General features: G+C 31.8%; 1 protein-coding gene across 1 annotated transcript; it reads right to left on the minus strand.

The window, feature by feature from the left end:
* Window positions 1-1041: 1041 nt before the first annotated feature.
* Window positions 1042-3292, minus strand: LOC120253802 (ABC transporter F family member 4-like). The gene is given in 7 exon segments (XM_039262025.1): window positions 1042-2329; window positions 2331-2352; window positions 2483-2586; window positions 2709-2825; window positions 2890-2982; window positions 2984-3055; window positions 3058-3292. Coding segments are annotated over 7 exon segments (1653 nt in total). The 5' UTR covers window positions 3178-3292; the 3' UTR covers window positions 1042-1204.
* Between the last annotated feature and the right edge of the window lie 13835 nt (window positions 3293-17127).

A 17127-nucleotide genomic window follows, 5' to 3' on the forward strand; every position in this document is an offset into this window, starting at 1 on the left:
TCATTAAAACTTTAAGTCTAAATCACCTGAAATGCTGAAAATAAGAAAGACAACAAGAACAATGAGTGATAGAGAGAAATGGTTGGATAGAGAGAGCAACAACAGAGGATTGGTACCATCAACCAATGGATTGTTAATTAGGCTAATAGAAAGTGTGATTGATTTACTGTATTAATTATGGTCAGCCGTATTATACTACTATTTAGTATAAATCATGATGGAGACCATTAGATTGAAATTCAATGTTCGATAACAACGAATGTTCGTGGATTATGAATTTATGAATATTCCTAAATAATGAACCCTCAGTGTCAATCGATAAAAATTATTCGCTTAGTAAAGACGAAAAGTTGACTCAAAATCTCAGCTCAGCCTTGGCTTTTCAATTTAACATTAATTTAGGGCCTCATTTAAAATATCATGAGCAAGCCTTAGTAATTTGAAGTATATTAATATATTATGAAATTATTATATTAATTAATTAGGGTCCATTTTATGCTTGGGCTTATATTTTATAATGAATTACCCTTTATCATAAAAAAATATAAAAAAAGAAAGAAAATACCCTGCAGTTCCTTAGTTTTTTTCAACTTTTATTTTTCAAAAAAGTTTCTGATGGGTCCTTGTTAATTGAAGACCCTAGTCTACCTTTTTTTTTCCTTATTACAAATTCCAATATATATATATATATATACAAATAATTTTACAAATTAAAATTTATTTTAAAAATTAAAAATTACTTAATTGTATTATAAAATACGAATTAAAATTTATTTTAAAAATTAAAAATTACTTAACTGTATTATAAAACTTCCAAAGATTTTTTGAGTTATTTGAAAATTCAATAAACCCTATGATCAAACATAATTCTCCCTTGCCATACTACCATAAGACATTATTTTTAAATAAAAAAATAAACAACACAAATATTTCTATTAAACATAGATAAAAAAACATATGCTAAATCCATATACACATAATGCCATATTTTTAAACATTAGAAAAACACAAAAATATAAATATAAATATATATAAATTAAATGATCACCCCCCAAAAGCATGCACCTTTTTTTCCCATAATATTCTAAATTATAACAAACAAATGCTACTGCTTTTTTACACCAACCAGAAACCACAGTGCATCAAGACTCACAACACGACAAAAAAACCCCCCAAAAAAAAAACTTCTGGGCCCCACCTCGTCTCAGAAGCCGATCCCAGCCGCGCCGATCGGCTGATGCCGGCTTTTCAAAAGCAAGCATCCGGCGCAAGCCGAGCCGATGACCCTCATCGGCTCCGACTTACATCTCGTTAGCACAAACGGCTCGTAAGCCGCCATTTGAGCCGCAGCCGCCGCCGCAACCTGAGCCGGCTCAGCCGTGCCAACCAGCTTCTTCTCTACCTCCTCCGACAACGGCGGAGCAGGATCTTGGGTCTGTTCTTCAACGGCGGCGCCGGCGGCGGCGGGTGCCACTTCCTTCGGCCGCCATTGAAGGAAATCAGTGCTGCAAACCCAGGTCTCTTTGGAGACCTCCATGGAAAGCTTAGGTTCATACATCATCAACAACAAGCAATCAGGGAGCTCTCTCTTGGTCTCCCCTGCTTCCACTTTGCTACAAACTTTCTCTGAATCCATGGCTTTGTTTGGGTTCTCCTCCTTCTCCTCCTCTTTGCTCTTCTTCTTTGAGAAACTCCAGCTGTGTCTTCTTTCTGTATCCACGGTCGACGAAGAAAAGCTTGGCCTTTTTGCATCTCTCTCAGTGGAAAAACTATGTCTCCTTGCTTCTTTCTCATTGGAAAAACTAGTCCTTTTCCTCTCCTTTTCTTTGTTTGAGCGGCTCCGTCTCATCTCTCTCTCTTTTGCTTTGGATCTCCTTCTTTTCTCTTCCTTCGATGGAGGAAGATCAGCAGATTCAGTAAAGCTCTCATCTTTCATCTTCTCTTTTTCCCCATTCTCTTCCAAAACCTCAAACTTTGCTTCCTCTTTCTCTTGTCCTTCTTCTTCTTCTTCTTCTTTTTCTTCAAGGTTTTTCTTATTCTCAACAATGGCTGTTTCAACTTCAACCTTCTCTTCCTCTTCTTCTTTTTCTTGTTCTTGTGGTTCTTCTTCTTCTTCTTCTTCTTCTTCTTCTTCTTTCTCTATTATTGTTTCAACATGAACAGCAACAGCTTCTTCTTCTTCTTCTTCTTCTTTTTGCTGCTGCTGTTGTTCTTCTTCTTCTTCTTCAGCTCCAACTTTGGCAGCAGCTGGAGAACCCCAAAACCTGGTAGCAAGAGCAGCCATTCGAACAGGATCAGACCTGCATCTCATCAACAACAAAGCATTCTTTTGGAGGAACACAAACACTCCCTCTATTCTCCTCCACCTCCACCTCCACCTCCATCTCCATCCTCTCCTTCTCCTCCTCCTCCACCTTCTCAACCACCAAACTCACCTCTCTTCTCCCATTCTCCTGCACAACCAAACCCACAACTTCACCACCTTTTCCCTTCCTCACTCTCCTGCACAGCCATCATCCACCCAAACACAGCACCACCACAAGAAGACCCTTTCCTCCTCTTCTCCTCCTCCACTTCAAAACCAGCCTTTGAAGATGAACAAAATGAAGACCTCCCACCACCTCTACACGGAACAAAGCAATTGATCTCCGATCCAAACGAACGCAAAAAGCCTCACAAAACCCCCAAGGCCTGCACTCCCTTCTCACCTTCTCCAACTCCAACTCCAGCTCTTCTAAAAGCTGGCTTCTCCCTCCACTTCTCCTCTGAGATCTAGACCTCGCCATGGCCGCACCTTGTGCAGTCTTGCACTTGTTCTTCTTTTTCTTAGATTTAACACGGACTTGGCCAATGCAAGTGACTTTCGGAGAGGAAGGCTCAGCAGCTTCAAAAAGAGCAGCCTTTCTTGCGTGCGGCGGCGGCGGTGACGGCGGCGGGGAACATGGGGGACTGTTCGCCGGCCTTGACGCTGCCGCTGCTACGGAAGGCGGCGGCTGAGGGAGGAGGAGAGTGATGGGGCACCGGTGCGCGCCGGGGACATGAGGGACTTGGCGGAGGGACACGCATGGTGGTGGCGGCCGAGTTGGAGGTGTTGGCAGGACGGGAGGTGAAGCAGATGAAGAGTTCACTGGCTCCTGAGGTGGTGGTTGCACGGTGAGGGCGGTCTTTGGGTTCCATTGGAGAAGTTGATGGAGTTCATGGGGCGAAGAAGAAGAAAAAGAAGAAGAAGGTAAGGGTTGTGTTGATGGGGGAGTGATGTGGGATGGAGACAGATTAGGGCTAAAGAAGGAAGGTTGGTTGGATTGGGGGGGAATTGGTTTGTTGCCATGTGATCCTTGGATTTTATGTTTATTTCATAGTTACCCTTTTTATTTAAAGGGCTTAATCATATTTTTGATTATTGTGGGTGGGTGTTTGGTTTAGTGCCACTGAGACACGTCTCAGGGGCTATGAGAGTGGATTTATAACTCAATTTTTAGTATTGACTGAATTAGTGCGACAAGTTATATGATTATTATGTGTGCATACTATTGATATATGATTTATCAATTTTTATTATATATATATATATGAATTTTTAATTTAATGTTCTTTACTTTGTAATTAGGACTAATAGAAGGATTGATTTTTAAGTGAAAAAGTGTAAGAAATTATAATGGACCAATGGTTGTTGGATAATTGTAGGGAGATTTAAACAAGTAGTTTTGAATTCTATTGTTTGTAGTTTTGGAGAAAGCTGTGGGTAAAAATTTAAAAATATATAATTATGTTAAAAAAAATCATATTACAAAAATAAGTGTAACGTTGTCTTTTCTTTAGGTCATTCAACAAAAAGTTTGATGTATATTGTTAGATTGAAAAAGATTAATCAATTTTTCATTAACACAAAAACCTACTAATGTACAAGGTATATATAGATACATGATTATATAAATAAGGTAAGTATACAAATATAGATATACAGCTGTATACACAGCTGTATTCCCTAACATATACATGATTTTTAGAGCTTATAATATCATGTTATTAGAATTTTTGAAGAAAAAATTATGTGCAGCCAATTTGGCTAAAAAAAGCTCACATTGGCATACTACATCATGATTTATGGATCTATATATAAATTTTTAGTTCCATTTTTGTTAAATAATAATAATAATAATAATAACTGGTTTTGTAAAAAAAAAAACTAAACTAATAATATTAGTCCCATCACATAAGACACTAGCGTGAAAATTTAAGAATTTTGAGTTCAAATTCTGTGTTTAACGCAACAACCATAACAAATCATGATTATGAGTGCATGATTGCAATCTGACCTCCATATTATCGAATAATGATGCACAGACTAGACGATCAAATTCCTGATTCATATGCACACTCTTAATTGTATTAAGCTTATTATATTTGTTAATATATATATATATATATATATATATTATTTTTACTCTTTAATTAAAAAAGTGAAAGTTTCAAAACAAAGGTAGTCCATCTATCTTAAAAAAAAATCAGTAATGGCCATTTATTTATAATTCTCCTCTTTGAATTGAACAGTGGATCTATATTATCATATAATATTGATAATCTGGTTATTTTTATTATAATGTTAATTTATATAATTGAATGTAACTTTGTCAAAAAAATAATAATAATTGAATGCAATTTTTGTAAAATTCCTTTTTTTTATTTCTTAACAAGTTTATTTCTTACAATTTCTATTCTAAATATTAATATTATTATATTGTATAATTTTTTTCTATTTAATGAATTTTACCAAATTATTCCCTCATAATTATTATTGAAAAAAAACACACACACATAGAATTTTAAGATAAACTATTGCTTGGTTGTACCATTGAAATGCTATAACCAATGAGATGCTGCAAAAGTACTAGTGGCAATGGGGCCCATTTACATATAATGCATCCCTTGATCAAATCATGATAATGCTTCTTATCTGACGAACACTTGCACCTATAACAAAAATCTATTTTTGAAATTTCCCATATACTTTCTAACCAAAGTTTCTCTTTTTTAATTTCATAACCTGTGGTTTCTCATATTTATAAAAAAATAAAAATAAAAAAATTATCAATGATATTAATAATAAAGATAAAAATCGTCTATTAATATAAAAACCACCTAAAAAAATATATATTTTTATATTATATAAATCAGTTTTTAAATAAATTAATGATTTTACTATATGAATTAATATCGGCTTAGTAATGATTTTCTCTTTTTTTTTTCAAATTTAAAAAAACACACATCATATAATCAAGGAAAAAAAAAATCATCTACCCTTGTTTTGCAATAGTAAAAAATCACAAGGTTTTTTTAAACTTTGCCCAAATTTCTTTTATTTTGTCATAGATTTTTTTTATAGTAAAACTAATAATTAGGTATGTCTTTAGTAAAACAATTCAATTTTATTATTCAATAAATATATTTAATAATTAAATTTAAAAATATCAATACTTATAACAAATAATATTATTTATTAAAATAATTTTCAAATTTCAAATATTTTATCTTTATCAATATTAATTAATTTAAATTTAATCAGTAGAAAACAACCTCTTTGTTTGTTAATATTGGATTCTTTACGTAGGGTGTTTATGTTCTTATAGAGAAAACGGACTCAAACTTCAGCTCATATAAAATGAGGGTATAAGCATATTGAAGTATTAATAAGTCCACATCTGTATACGCCTTTAACATAGCTTATGTCCATTTTATCAAAAAGTAAATAAATAAATAAAATAATAAAAATAAAAATAATCACCATAATATAATTTTTTTTACCGCCAACCCAATATTTTTTAAAAAATTCTTTTAGCTCCATGCCTAGACACCACCTTTATGTTTTTTTGTGTCATCAGCTGCACTATAAAATGATCATATATATTATCAGCTTATCTTATTCAATACTTGTATTATTATATATAAATATGTTTTTTAAAGGGTTTATAAATTAACAAAAAGAAAAATCCTTTGCTTAAGAAAACCTACCTAAAATATTCCCTAGAGAATGAAACAAGCAGATGAGCGTGACACGGTCCCTAACAATCAAATCAAATAAGGACTTTGATTTGGGTGTGTTTTAGCATTTGGTGCATCAAGTTGAGTCCAATGCAATGTTCCATTGGCATTGTGTGTGTGTGTGTGTGTGTGTGTGTGTGTGTGTGTGTGTGTGAGAGAGAGAGAGAGAGAGAGAGAAGAGAAGATAAGAAGATGTGATTAATGAAAGGCAGGTGTGGTGTGGTGTGGTGTTGTGACTTGAGAGAGTGGTCCAGCATGCCAATCACGTGATCCACATAAGCTATACATTATGTGGTCAAACTCCAGGCATGGGGGAACAACTGTGCCACTATCCTCTTCCCTTCAAGACCATCATTAATTAATTAATTAATTAAGCATCTAATTGTTTAATTGTTTGATTAATATGATATGATCTCTTTTAATCATGGCTTACTAGACAGAAGGAATTGGAAGAGATGCTGTTGTTAGGATTACAACATCTTGTCTTGATGTGGCGAGTTGTTGATTAACCTAGTTGTTTTTGATAAGTTTGATAAAAGTTGGATCTCCTTTTGAGGATTTTTAAACGTTCAAATTAATTTTGAGTTTAGTTTTTAAATTTGAATTGATTATGAATAAGGCTTGGAAGAATCAAATCAACTTTGACTAAAAAATTAGTTAGATTACTTGGAATATATAAATCTTTTGTAATGTGTGAATATATATAAACTCGTAATTGATTTTATATGAAAAATAAATTGATTGGATTTTTAATTTTTGAGTTAAATTAAGTAGAATTTAAAATTTTAAATTAAAAATTGAACCAAAATATATATATATATATATATATTGAGTAACGCCATTCTAATCATAATTTTTGCTTATACAAGATTCTCTTTTAATGTTTTTACATGATAAATATACTTGTTAAATCAATAATCCTTTTTATACATAATATATACCCCATGAAAAATATGTGTATGTATACTATACACAAAGTCAAATGATACAAATAAATAAGCATAAAACAATAATATTAAAAAGTTTATAGAAACATTATTTCTCCATTTTTTAATATTATAGGTTTTCAAAATTATTTATATGAGCTTTCATCTTTTTTACAATGTCCTTTAAAACCAAAGATTATGTGGGTCACTGCTATTGCATTTGCTTCTCAATCCCTCCTATCTTAGTGCGAAGTGTAGGGTTCGTGGCAAGCATCTCCTAGATCTGGAGTTAGGAAGTTGAGAGATTCTAATCCGTGCTATCTTCTGGAATATCTGTCTTGAACAGAATAATTGTATGTTTCATCTCAAAACATCGATACCCGTAAGAGCAATTATCATAAAATCGATTACATGTTTCTATTTTTGCGTTATCTATAGTCAGAAGGAAAAATGGTAAGTTTCGGGAGGATTCCATTATAGCTTTATTCGTCGAGCTCAGAGTTCATGGGGTCACGCCTCAAAAACCAGACCAGAGTGAGTGATCTCGGCGAGGAGGCAGTCTACCAAGTAGGCTAGCCTCTCTTTTATTTCAAGATCTCCCCGGTCCCTCTTCCCATGGGTATTTCCATTTCTAGACTTTTGTTAGTGATCTCACCCATAGTGGATCTATCTATGTTTTGTGTTTTGTTCAGTTTGTGCTTATTTGGCTTCATGTCATGTTGTTTCCCTCTGTTCTTTCCTCTCTCTGTATTCTTCGTTTTTTCAATAAATTGTGGTTTATCACTTAAAAAAAACCGTTTTTATTAAAAAAACAAAAAACCAAAAACAATCTTCACACACCCAATTATAACACTCAAAAATATGCGATTAACTTTGCTTAAAATGTGCATTGCACATGGTGGTTGTTTTAAATGTTCATAAGTGTTTTTAAACATTTTCAATGTACTATGTTGATGATTGTTGGACATCCTCTACATGAACAAGCTTTTTCATCGTTTCCTCCATAAACCTCAAACTAATTTCTCTCTTTTTTTCTAAGCCAAATTCCTTGACTTTTATTTTCTTCAATTTTTCTCACTTTAGAGTTTTTGAAAGTGGTTCAACAGGCGGATCTTTATCTAATAAATTTTCTGACTTTTACGTACATAGCTTAGAATGAGTGTTTAGGTTTGCAACAAAGTATGATGGGTTTAGAAGTGATCTGTAAAACTTGTTGAAAAATTAACTTGATCGATTAGATTCATCTCCTCCCATTAGTGCAGGAGGATGATACTCAAATAGATTCCACATAAAATCCATCTTCAAATCCAATGATGCTAGAACTAGTCAGTGCTTTTCATTTTGCAAGCATTAAAATCTTTGAAAACAAAGGGTTTGAGCTGAAAATGGTAAACTAATTTATTGTTATCTATATTATAATATTATCATATTTACTGTTTATATATATATACATATATATATTTGGTAATATCTTATAAAATGTGAAAGCTTCGCATTAGATAAATAAATTTGTGAAAAATTATAATATTTTTAAAAAGCCTTATTTCTCCCACTATGACCTGGATATCATAAAATGACGTAGATATTTAATATTTCTCCATCTCCCCACATGGTTGTAGGTGAGTTATGTAATATAAAAATCTATTAACTACTTATATGGCGTCGTGTTGCTTCTATGTGGATAATTTTGCCTAAAAATTTAAATAGTTTTTTAATAATGATATTTATATGGAAAACTTGTCCACCTAAACATCATCATCAACCGTTTCTTTGGTTGGGGGTTTCCTTTGGAGGTGTAGTGAAGGAGAGGAGGTGAGGTGCATTTAGTTGAGAGAGTAAGAGAAAGTAAGAGAAAGCATGAGTTTGGAGAGGTGGTCCACTCCTTCTCGTGGCCTCACCTCTCATATTTTACTTTTCCAAATTGGAGTATTTCCAAAGATTGAAATTGTTGAAATTTTTTTTTAGAGAAAAAATAGATGAGAAAAGACAATAATGCCATGTCATCTTTTTGACAAAAAAAACCATCATATCCTTCAATTTTTGTACATATTGGTTGATTTAAAATTAATAATAAAAAAATCATGCAAAAATGTAAAAATATATGAGTGTAAAAAAATAATTATTATTCATTTTATATGGAAATTAAATTAATCAAATACATAGTATACTTATCACTGACATTCCATTTTTCATAAAAACAATTGATTTAATATCAAAACTCTTCATCCTTCTCTCTCTCACTCCTTCATCTTGGGCACCCTCTCATCACCATTTGCACCAAACAAGGGATAAATGATATATTTTTATTACCACATCATCACTTACTAATGCTTTCTAGAAAATTATGTCCAATTTTATCCCTTAATAAATACTTGATCTTTAATAATCACAAGCTAAAAAGAAATCACTCATATCCTAGTATTTTTTACCCATAGGAGAACCCACTAAACTATTTCAAAAACCCACCATATATATATAGGGAAAACATCATCTAGGATCGCCCCTGGGATTTCACATCTGCAGGATGTTTTTTAAATCTAAGTCGTCATTAATCATCATCCACTGGCCGATCGATTATATAAACATCTGCACACCTTTTAATCGTCTCACGATCATCAGACAACACCGTAGACACGCGTTTCTACCGTGCTCATAATGACAAGAGCTGGCCGATTATCTCGATTAGCTACCAGTGACATCCCTGGGGATTTCTGAAATCTCAGTGACTCAGACGACGCTGCTTTCTATATATATATATATATATATATATATACAAATACGAACAAGTCACTTTTCAAGATGACATATGCAAGAAGTTCAGAAAGGCAAGTCAGAGTAGCACCTAGGCTTTTCACCCTATTTGAGCAGTAGGTTTGAACCGCCTCTCTCATCGAAACATAGACACTCTATGTAAAGAACTCAATACTAATAAACCAAACAGTTGTCAGCCATCATACCTATTTCAACATTAAGATATATATATATATATATATATATATATATATATATATATCCATCAGAGTAAAAATATATTTTAAAGTATACTCACATGCGAGGGGAATAATTAGGTTCTCCTAACCACTATTTGATTCACTTTCATGATACAGATTATTTTGTGAGGAATATATCAATAAACATGAATTAATATAGTTCCCAAATCTATGAGACTCAGTGTTATAACTTTAATGCAAACTCAAATGACTTAATGCCCTCCTAGATTAACATGTATGCCATAAGAGTACATTGGCTAACTCTTTTGTTATGTTGAGATAGCAATATTTATTTTTAATTTTGTTAGGACATCTTTGATTTAAATATTTAAGTTAGTTGTTTGTCGATTAAAAATTCAAATTAGCTTATTATAGCTATCTCATCTTCTATAAAGATTATCTTTCTTTCGATTACTTTTATAAAAGCTTTCAAGGGTTACGCTGAATAAAGTGCAATTTTCCTCATCTCCCTTTTAAGCTTATCAGCAGTGGGTTAGAGACAATTTTTCAAACAAAAAGGGAGAGTTCTTTGTAGATTCACAATGTTTGTGACAACTTCTGCGCAACCATCTATTCAATGTTTTGATAGCACTACGATCATCGTGGAGCATGTTGATGAAAATTTCTTAAAAATCCAAGGAGTATTTGGAATATTGTTGACTTCGGAGTTGCAACCCCTAGATGTTGGAGCGGCACTCACGGGAGCACAACTAAGGAACTTGAGGCATCAAAGCTGAAAGAGTTGAAGGCAAAGAATTACTTATTTCGAGCCATCGATCGATCTATCTTTGGAGACGATTCTTTGCAAAGAAACCTCTAAGGATATATGATTCAATGAAGAGAAAAATATCAAGGCTCATCAAGAGTGAAGTGCAGCACAACTTCAAGCCTTCGAGAAGGGATTTTCGAAAATCTACAAACGAAGGATGGAGAATCGCTAATCAACTATTTTGCAAAAGAACCATGGGTTAGCTAATAATATGCATTTTCATGGGGAGAAGACGGACGATATTACTATTGCTGAAAAGATATCTGACGATTCGACAAAGAAAATTTGACTATATAGTCTGCTTAATTGAAAAATCAAAGGACATAGATGCACTCTCCATTGATGAACTTCAAAAGTTCTTTTATTAGTTCAGCTGAAATGTAAGATGAACCGTAATTTTATTGCTAAGGAGCAAGCTTTTAAGGTCTCTACAACCAATAACTTCTCAATATTACGAGGTAGAGGTCAAGGTGGAAGTAGGGGAAGAGGAAGAGCAGATAGATGCTACGTATGGCAACTGTAAATACCGATGATGGTTATTCTACAAAGTAAAGGGAAGAGGACTGAGGTCACAGCTTGATAAATCTAAGATTGAGTGCTTTAGATGTCACTGATTTAGTCATTATCGTTTTGAATGTTACACCAAGCTATCTAATGACAAAGAGAAAGGCGAAAAGTCAAATTTTGTAGAAAATAAAGAAGTAGAGACTCTGCTAATGGCAATTCAAGATAGTCAGGAATCTCACAAGTCAGATATTTGGTTTGTGGACACTAGTTGTAGCAACCATGTGTGTGGAAGTAAGTCTTTTTTTTCTTACTTAAATGAAGATTTTTCTCTTTACTGTTAGCTTTGGAGATTGCTCTTAGTGAATGTGATGGGAAAGGGTGACATTAATATAAAAACCAAGAATGGTTTTATAGAAAAAATTTCTAACATTTTTATGTTCCCTCGACTTGGAAAAGTAACTCTGTCGAAAGGTCTGGTCACCAGTAAGAGAAGGGATATACAATTACTATTCAAAAGGGTACTTGTGAAATATATGATCCTTGTAGAGGTGCAATTGTAATTGTGCCCATGATTATAAATAGGTTGTTTCCTAGTGAATATTGATGTACTCAACCTTGTTTGATGGCTAAAACAAAAGACTTCTGATGGCTATGGCATTATCGGTATGGTTACTTGAGCTGGGTCGGATCAAGACACCCAAGAAAAAGATATGGTGATAGGGTTTAAATTTACTATTCCCTCCCAAGTTTAGGAAGAGTGTGTTGTTGGCAAACAACATCGTGACTCCTTTTCTCTCAAGGAAAGTCTTTCAGAGAGCAAAAAGATGTTCTAAAACTTTTTCACTCTGATATTAGTGGACCAATAAATCCTACTTCTAATGAAGGTAAAAGATATTTTATTACTTTCACTCGATGATTATTCTCTAAAAACTTGGGTTTATTTTTATAGAGAAATCAAGCTTTTTAGTTTATTTAAAAGCCTCAATGCATATGTTGAAAGTGAAACCGGGATACCTATTAAAATAATTCACACCGATCGCGGAGGAGAGTAATCGCTCAAAATACTTTGAAAGTTTTTGTAATGATCATGGTATCCAAAGAGAGTCACGCCTTCTCATTCCCCGACAACAGTAACGGGTATTACAAAGAAAAAATCGAACCATCCTCAATATGGTGCGAACCTTGTTATCAAAGGACAAAATTCTCAGAGAATTTTTGTCGAAGCAAATGAATCGAGCATTCATATCTCGAATACAAGTCCTACTTTTTGTTGTTCAAAACAAAACACCATAAAAAGCATAGAGTGGAAGAAGACCAAGAGTAGATCACTTTCAGCACTTTTTGGTTGCATTGCATATGCACATATTTTCAGATGAGAAAAGAAAGAAAGTTGATGATAAAGGAAAAAGTGTGTTTTTCTTAGGGATTAGTGAAATATCCAAAAGCTTTTAAATTTGTATGATCCATTGACAAAGAAAAATTGTGGTGAGTAGGGATGTTATTTTTGATGAGGAGAGTACTTGAATTGGAGTAAGCGCAGCCCTTACTTCAATTATAATTAGTGATGAAAACCAAGAAGAAGGAGAACATGTCCAACATCAAGAAATTTCAACTAACGACGCCTCAACTACTATTGAAATATCACAAAACAATAGCAAATGACATCAACTAAATCCTCTATTACCGTGGTCTCGAAAAAGTCCCGCTAGATGACAAATTATGAGGTAACAAATTTCAACCAAGCTAAAGACCTTGCTACTCACTTTGCTTTATTTTTCGAGATCGTGATCCTTTATCTTCAGAGTCGGCCCAACATTCAAAAGTGGAAAAAGCTATGGATAATGAAATTGCATCCATTGATAAAAACATGAGAGTTGACCTGAACTTCCCAAAGATCAAAAACCATTGGTTTAAAGTGGGTATACAAAACAAAAATTAAAAGCTAGAAGGTTCGACTCAATATATGATGACAATACCAATTATCAAGCTATCTAAGAATTCGCTTTTTATAGTAGCAAACATATTGACGTAAGATATCGCTTCTCATGCTGATTCATAAAAGGAGAAAATTATTGATCTCATCTACCGCAGAAAGCAAAGATCAAATTGCTGATTTATTTACAAAACCTCTCAAAATAGCTATTTTTTCAAAAGCTCAGGCATTGATTAGTGTTTCTAGCATGAGAGCATTCATGCAAAGTGAGATAACTTTTAAAAATATTTAAACTTATGAGATAAACATAAGTTTAAGGGAGGACATTGAGATAACGGTGTTTATTTTTAATTTTGTTAGAGATATCTTTGATTTAAATATTTAAGCTAGTTATTTGTTAATTAAAATTCAAATTAGTTATTATAATTATCTCATCTTCTTTAGAGATAGTCTTTTCTCATATTGTCTTTATAGCTTAAGCTAAGCTATGAATAAAATTGCATGCTTTTCCTCATCTCTTTTTTTAAGTTATCATTTTAAACCTTACAAACAAAGCTAGAAGGTTTTATGTTAGTTTTAATTAAATTTAAAAATTCAAAAATGCTTTGGAGTATTTTTGAATCTCAAAATATATCAAATTTATGTCACAATCAACACAAAAAAAATCAAGTGAATGTATGTGTCACAACCCAAGAGATTCCCGGAACATTCTAGAAGAATTTTTGGATTCTAAAGAGCTTTGAATACTTAGAACTTTTTATTAGGAGAATAATGTTTACTAATAAAAAGTTAAAAGATGAAATTTATCATGCTAGAGTAATAATGTGAAAATACTCAAGAAATACTTAGTAATTATACCAAGTATGTTAACCTTCCCATTCATTGTCCCTCAACATTGTCTATAAATAGGGTTTTTGATCCTCGCTCATAAATCATATTGATTAAAAATAAACTCTTTTAAGCTTCCAAATTTATTCTTTTATATCTACCTTCTTATCCCATCTCATCCCTCTCATGCCTCATTTCAATGATAATAAAAATAAATATTAAGAATCGAAATCTTTTTCAAACAAGAAAGCAATGAATAACGAGAGCAAAACATGAAGTTTTTTAACAAAACGCAACGTAGACATATATAATTAGTAGACATACATATACAAGAAACTGACAATTTGTATCCACTGTATACATTGGATCTAGCTACAAACTCGATCGATACAACCGCGAATCTTTAGCATCATCAGATTTATACATTTCAATTGACAACGAAAGCTCCGAAACTAAATTTTTATATAGTGATCAAGAATGCTAGAAAGAAAACTCTTTTAGTTAATATATAATTTTTTATAAGTAAATATATATAAATGTGATGATATTCATTTTTATTATTTTTAATACTCAAACCCAATTATCATAAATAATTTGCTTTAAAATAATTAAAGTGAACATCTTCCCAAAATTGGATAAAAGGTGGTGTAGTAACATGGCATGGTGGAGGCAGGAAAAAAAAGGGTGGAGCAGAAAAGTCCTAAAAAGCTGAATGGGCACTAAAAACAGCAGTACACGTGGAGCAGCTAACTGTACTGTTTTTTTAAAATATTAATATAAATATATAAATATTAAATAATCATAATAAAATAAATAAGTAAATAAAAATAAAGACCTAAGTCCAAAAATAAGTGTTTGGTGAGCTTCCCATGTCTCATGTTGGTCATGTAACTTTAGACCATTGACCAAGCTTTTTGGGCAGACAAAAGAATCCCATGAAATATGAGAAAATATAATTATTGTGTTTTGGAAAAGGCAACTAGAAATTACAAAACGTTTTTTTTAATTATTAATTATTATTTTTTATAAGTGAGGAGAAAGCAGGAAAGGTTTGGTGGGCCCCATCAGTACCACCACTGCACTATTCACTCAGCCACGTGGCAGTCTGGATATATGTGTTTCCTACCACCATCCTACCTACCTGCCTTCCCACCTTAATGCCATATCTTCTTGAAATTTTTTTTTTAATGGGCAAAATAGTCAAAAACAAAATCAAAACCACACACTTTTATATAAATTTAAATAATTTTTCAGAAAAATAAAAAAACCTTTCTGGTTTCTCAATTTTGTGAAAACAGGGAGAAGGATTTTTTTTAGTTTTTAAACTATTTAGTTTATTTGGCTAGTATGAAAAAGCTATTAATAAATCTTTAATGATGTTGACTCAGAGAGATTAAATAGTCAATTTATTTAAAAATAGCCACGGAATATGAATATAAGAAACATGATTTTCAATTTGATTTTGTTTGATTTTTTGAAATTTAAGTATTGAAAAATTTGTGAGAAATTAATAGATAAAAATGTATATATGGCTAGTTGGAGAAACCAACAATTTAAAAACCAAAATAACCACTGTTCCATATTTTTGCAAAAACTGAGGCAACAAAGTTTTCTTTTTAAATTTTCATAATTTTGTAAAGGGTCTTTGCTTGTTGATTTTGAAGAGCCCTAATCACTGATTGGTTCATATGAGATATTGAAAATCAAATAAGGTTTTGTTTTTGGCTTAGCTTGGCTATTGTGGATTAACTCTCTACGAAAACAAAAAGCTACTAGAGTTGAAAAATAATCTTTTCAGAAGTTGGTCATAGATGCTTTTAAACAAACCAGAATTTGTAGGAAGCAGTTTGAGTTCTACGATTCTAACTACTCATATTAAATAATGAAATGCCCTAAGTTTTTAAGAGATTTTTCTCCCAAGCTTTTTCATCTCCATTCGTCTTCTCCTTCTATGGATCTAAATGCCTCCTCCCGTTTGCCCCTTTATCCCTGTGTGATAAATGCATAATAATGGAGATATTATTATAATTCAATTAATTCTAATTTCGGTAATTCATCTCAATGAAAAGTCTTTCTACAAATACACATCCAAACAACTTCAAAATTTTAGAAAGTACTTTTTGCATTAACATTCAAACACAAAATAGGAAAATATTTTAACTTACTTTGAGTAGCATAGAAGTCCTTCTACTAAACGATATAAGTCAATCCAAATAATGTCTGCATGATAAACTTCAGTGCTATACACATAAAAATTTAAATTTAGAATAACTTATTGAAGTGACTTAAATTTTTACTATTTGAACTAACTCTGGCATTTTTGTAATTTTAATATTAAATGGAATGGTTAAGAATCATTTCTTGATATCCAATTTTGGGTTGTGGTGACAAATGAGATAATTATTTTTATTAAATAATATTTTTTTTCCAAAATAATATTCTATTTTTTTTTCTTGATTTAAATTTTTGTCATTTTTAAATTGTTACATATAATTAAAACGTGATGAAAACTGGTAAATTTCGTAGATATTATTATTATTATTATTATTATTATTAACTTGTTGCAAACTTATATCATTTAAGCTAGTAGATAATTAAAAATATAAAATACTTTTATAATGTGTATAACAGTGGTAATTATCTTGTAATGACCTCACTTAATTCACCAGGAATTATCTGTTTTGGTATATGCACTGTAATTCATGGTTTTGCTTTTATAAAATAAGTTTTGTATGTTTAAGCCATTATCATTATATGTAAATCAAATCTATCCCAACATTAGTTTCATTCATAACTTATATTCTCTCCATTTTAAAATACATGCCATTTAAATATTTTACATAAAAATCAAGAATGACATTATATTTTTAAAATTTTAAAAATAAAAATGAAATAAATTCTGAATGATCAATCATAAAGGTATGAATTATTTGGATAATTATTTTATTTAAAAATTCAAAACTGATGTTTTGAACTTAAAATGTTAAAATTATTATTTCATTGAGAATGCAAAAATTTGTATAAGTGAATCGGCAATAATTTTAAACTTTTAAAATCATAATTAAACATGTGAATAAACAAATAATCCTTTTGAGGTTAAGATATTCACAAAAAAATCTTATGATTTTGAATATT

Source organism: Dioscorea cayenensis, unplaced genomic scaffold (assembly GCF_009730915.1).
Source record: "Dioscorea cayenensis subsp. rotundata cultivar TDr96_F1 unplaced genomic scaffold, TDr96_F1_v2_PseudoChromosome.rev07_lg8_w22 25.fasta BLBR01000212.1, whole genome shotgun sequence".
In the NCBI taxonomy this organism is placed as follows: domain Eukaryota; kingdom Viridiplantae; phylum Streptophyta; class Magnoliopsida; order Dioscoreales; family Dioscoreaceae; genus Dioscorea; species Dioscorea cayenensis.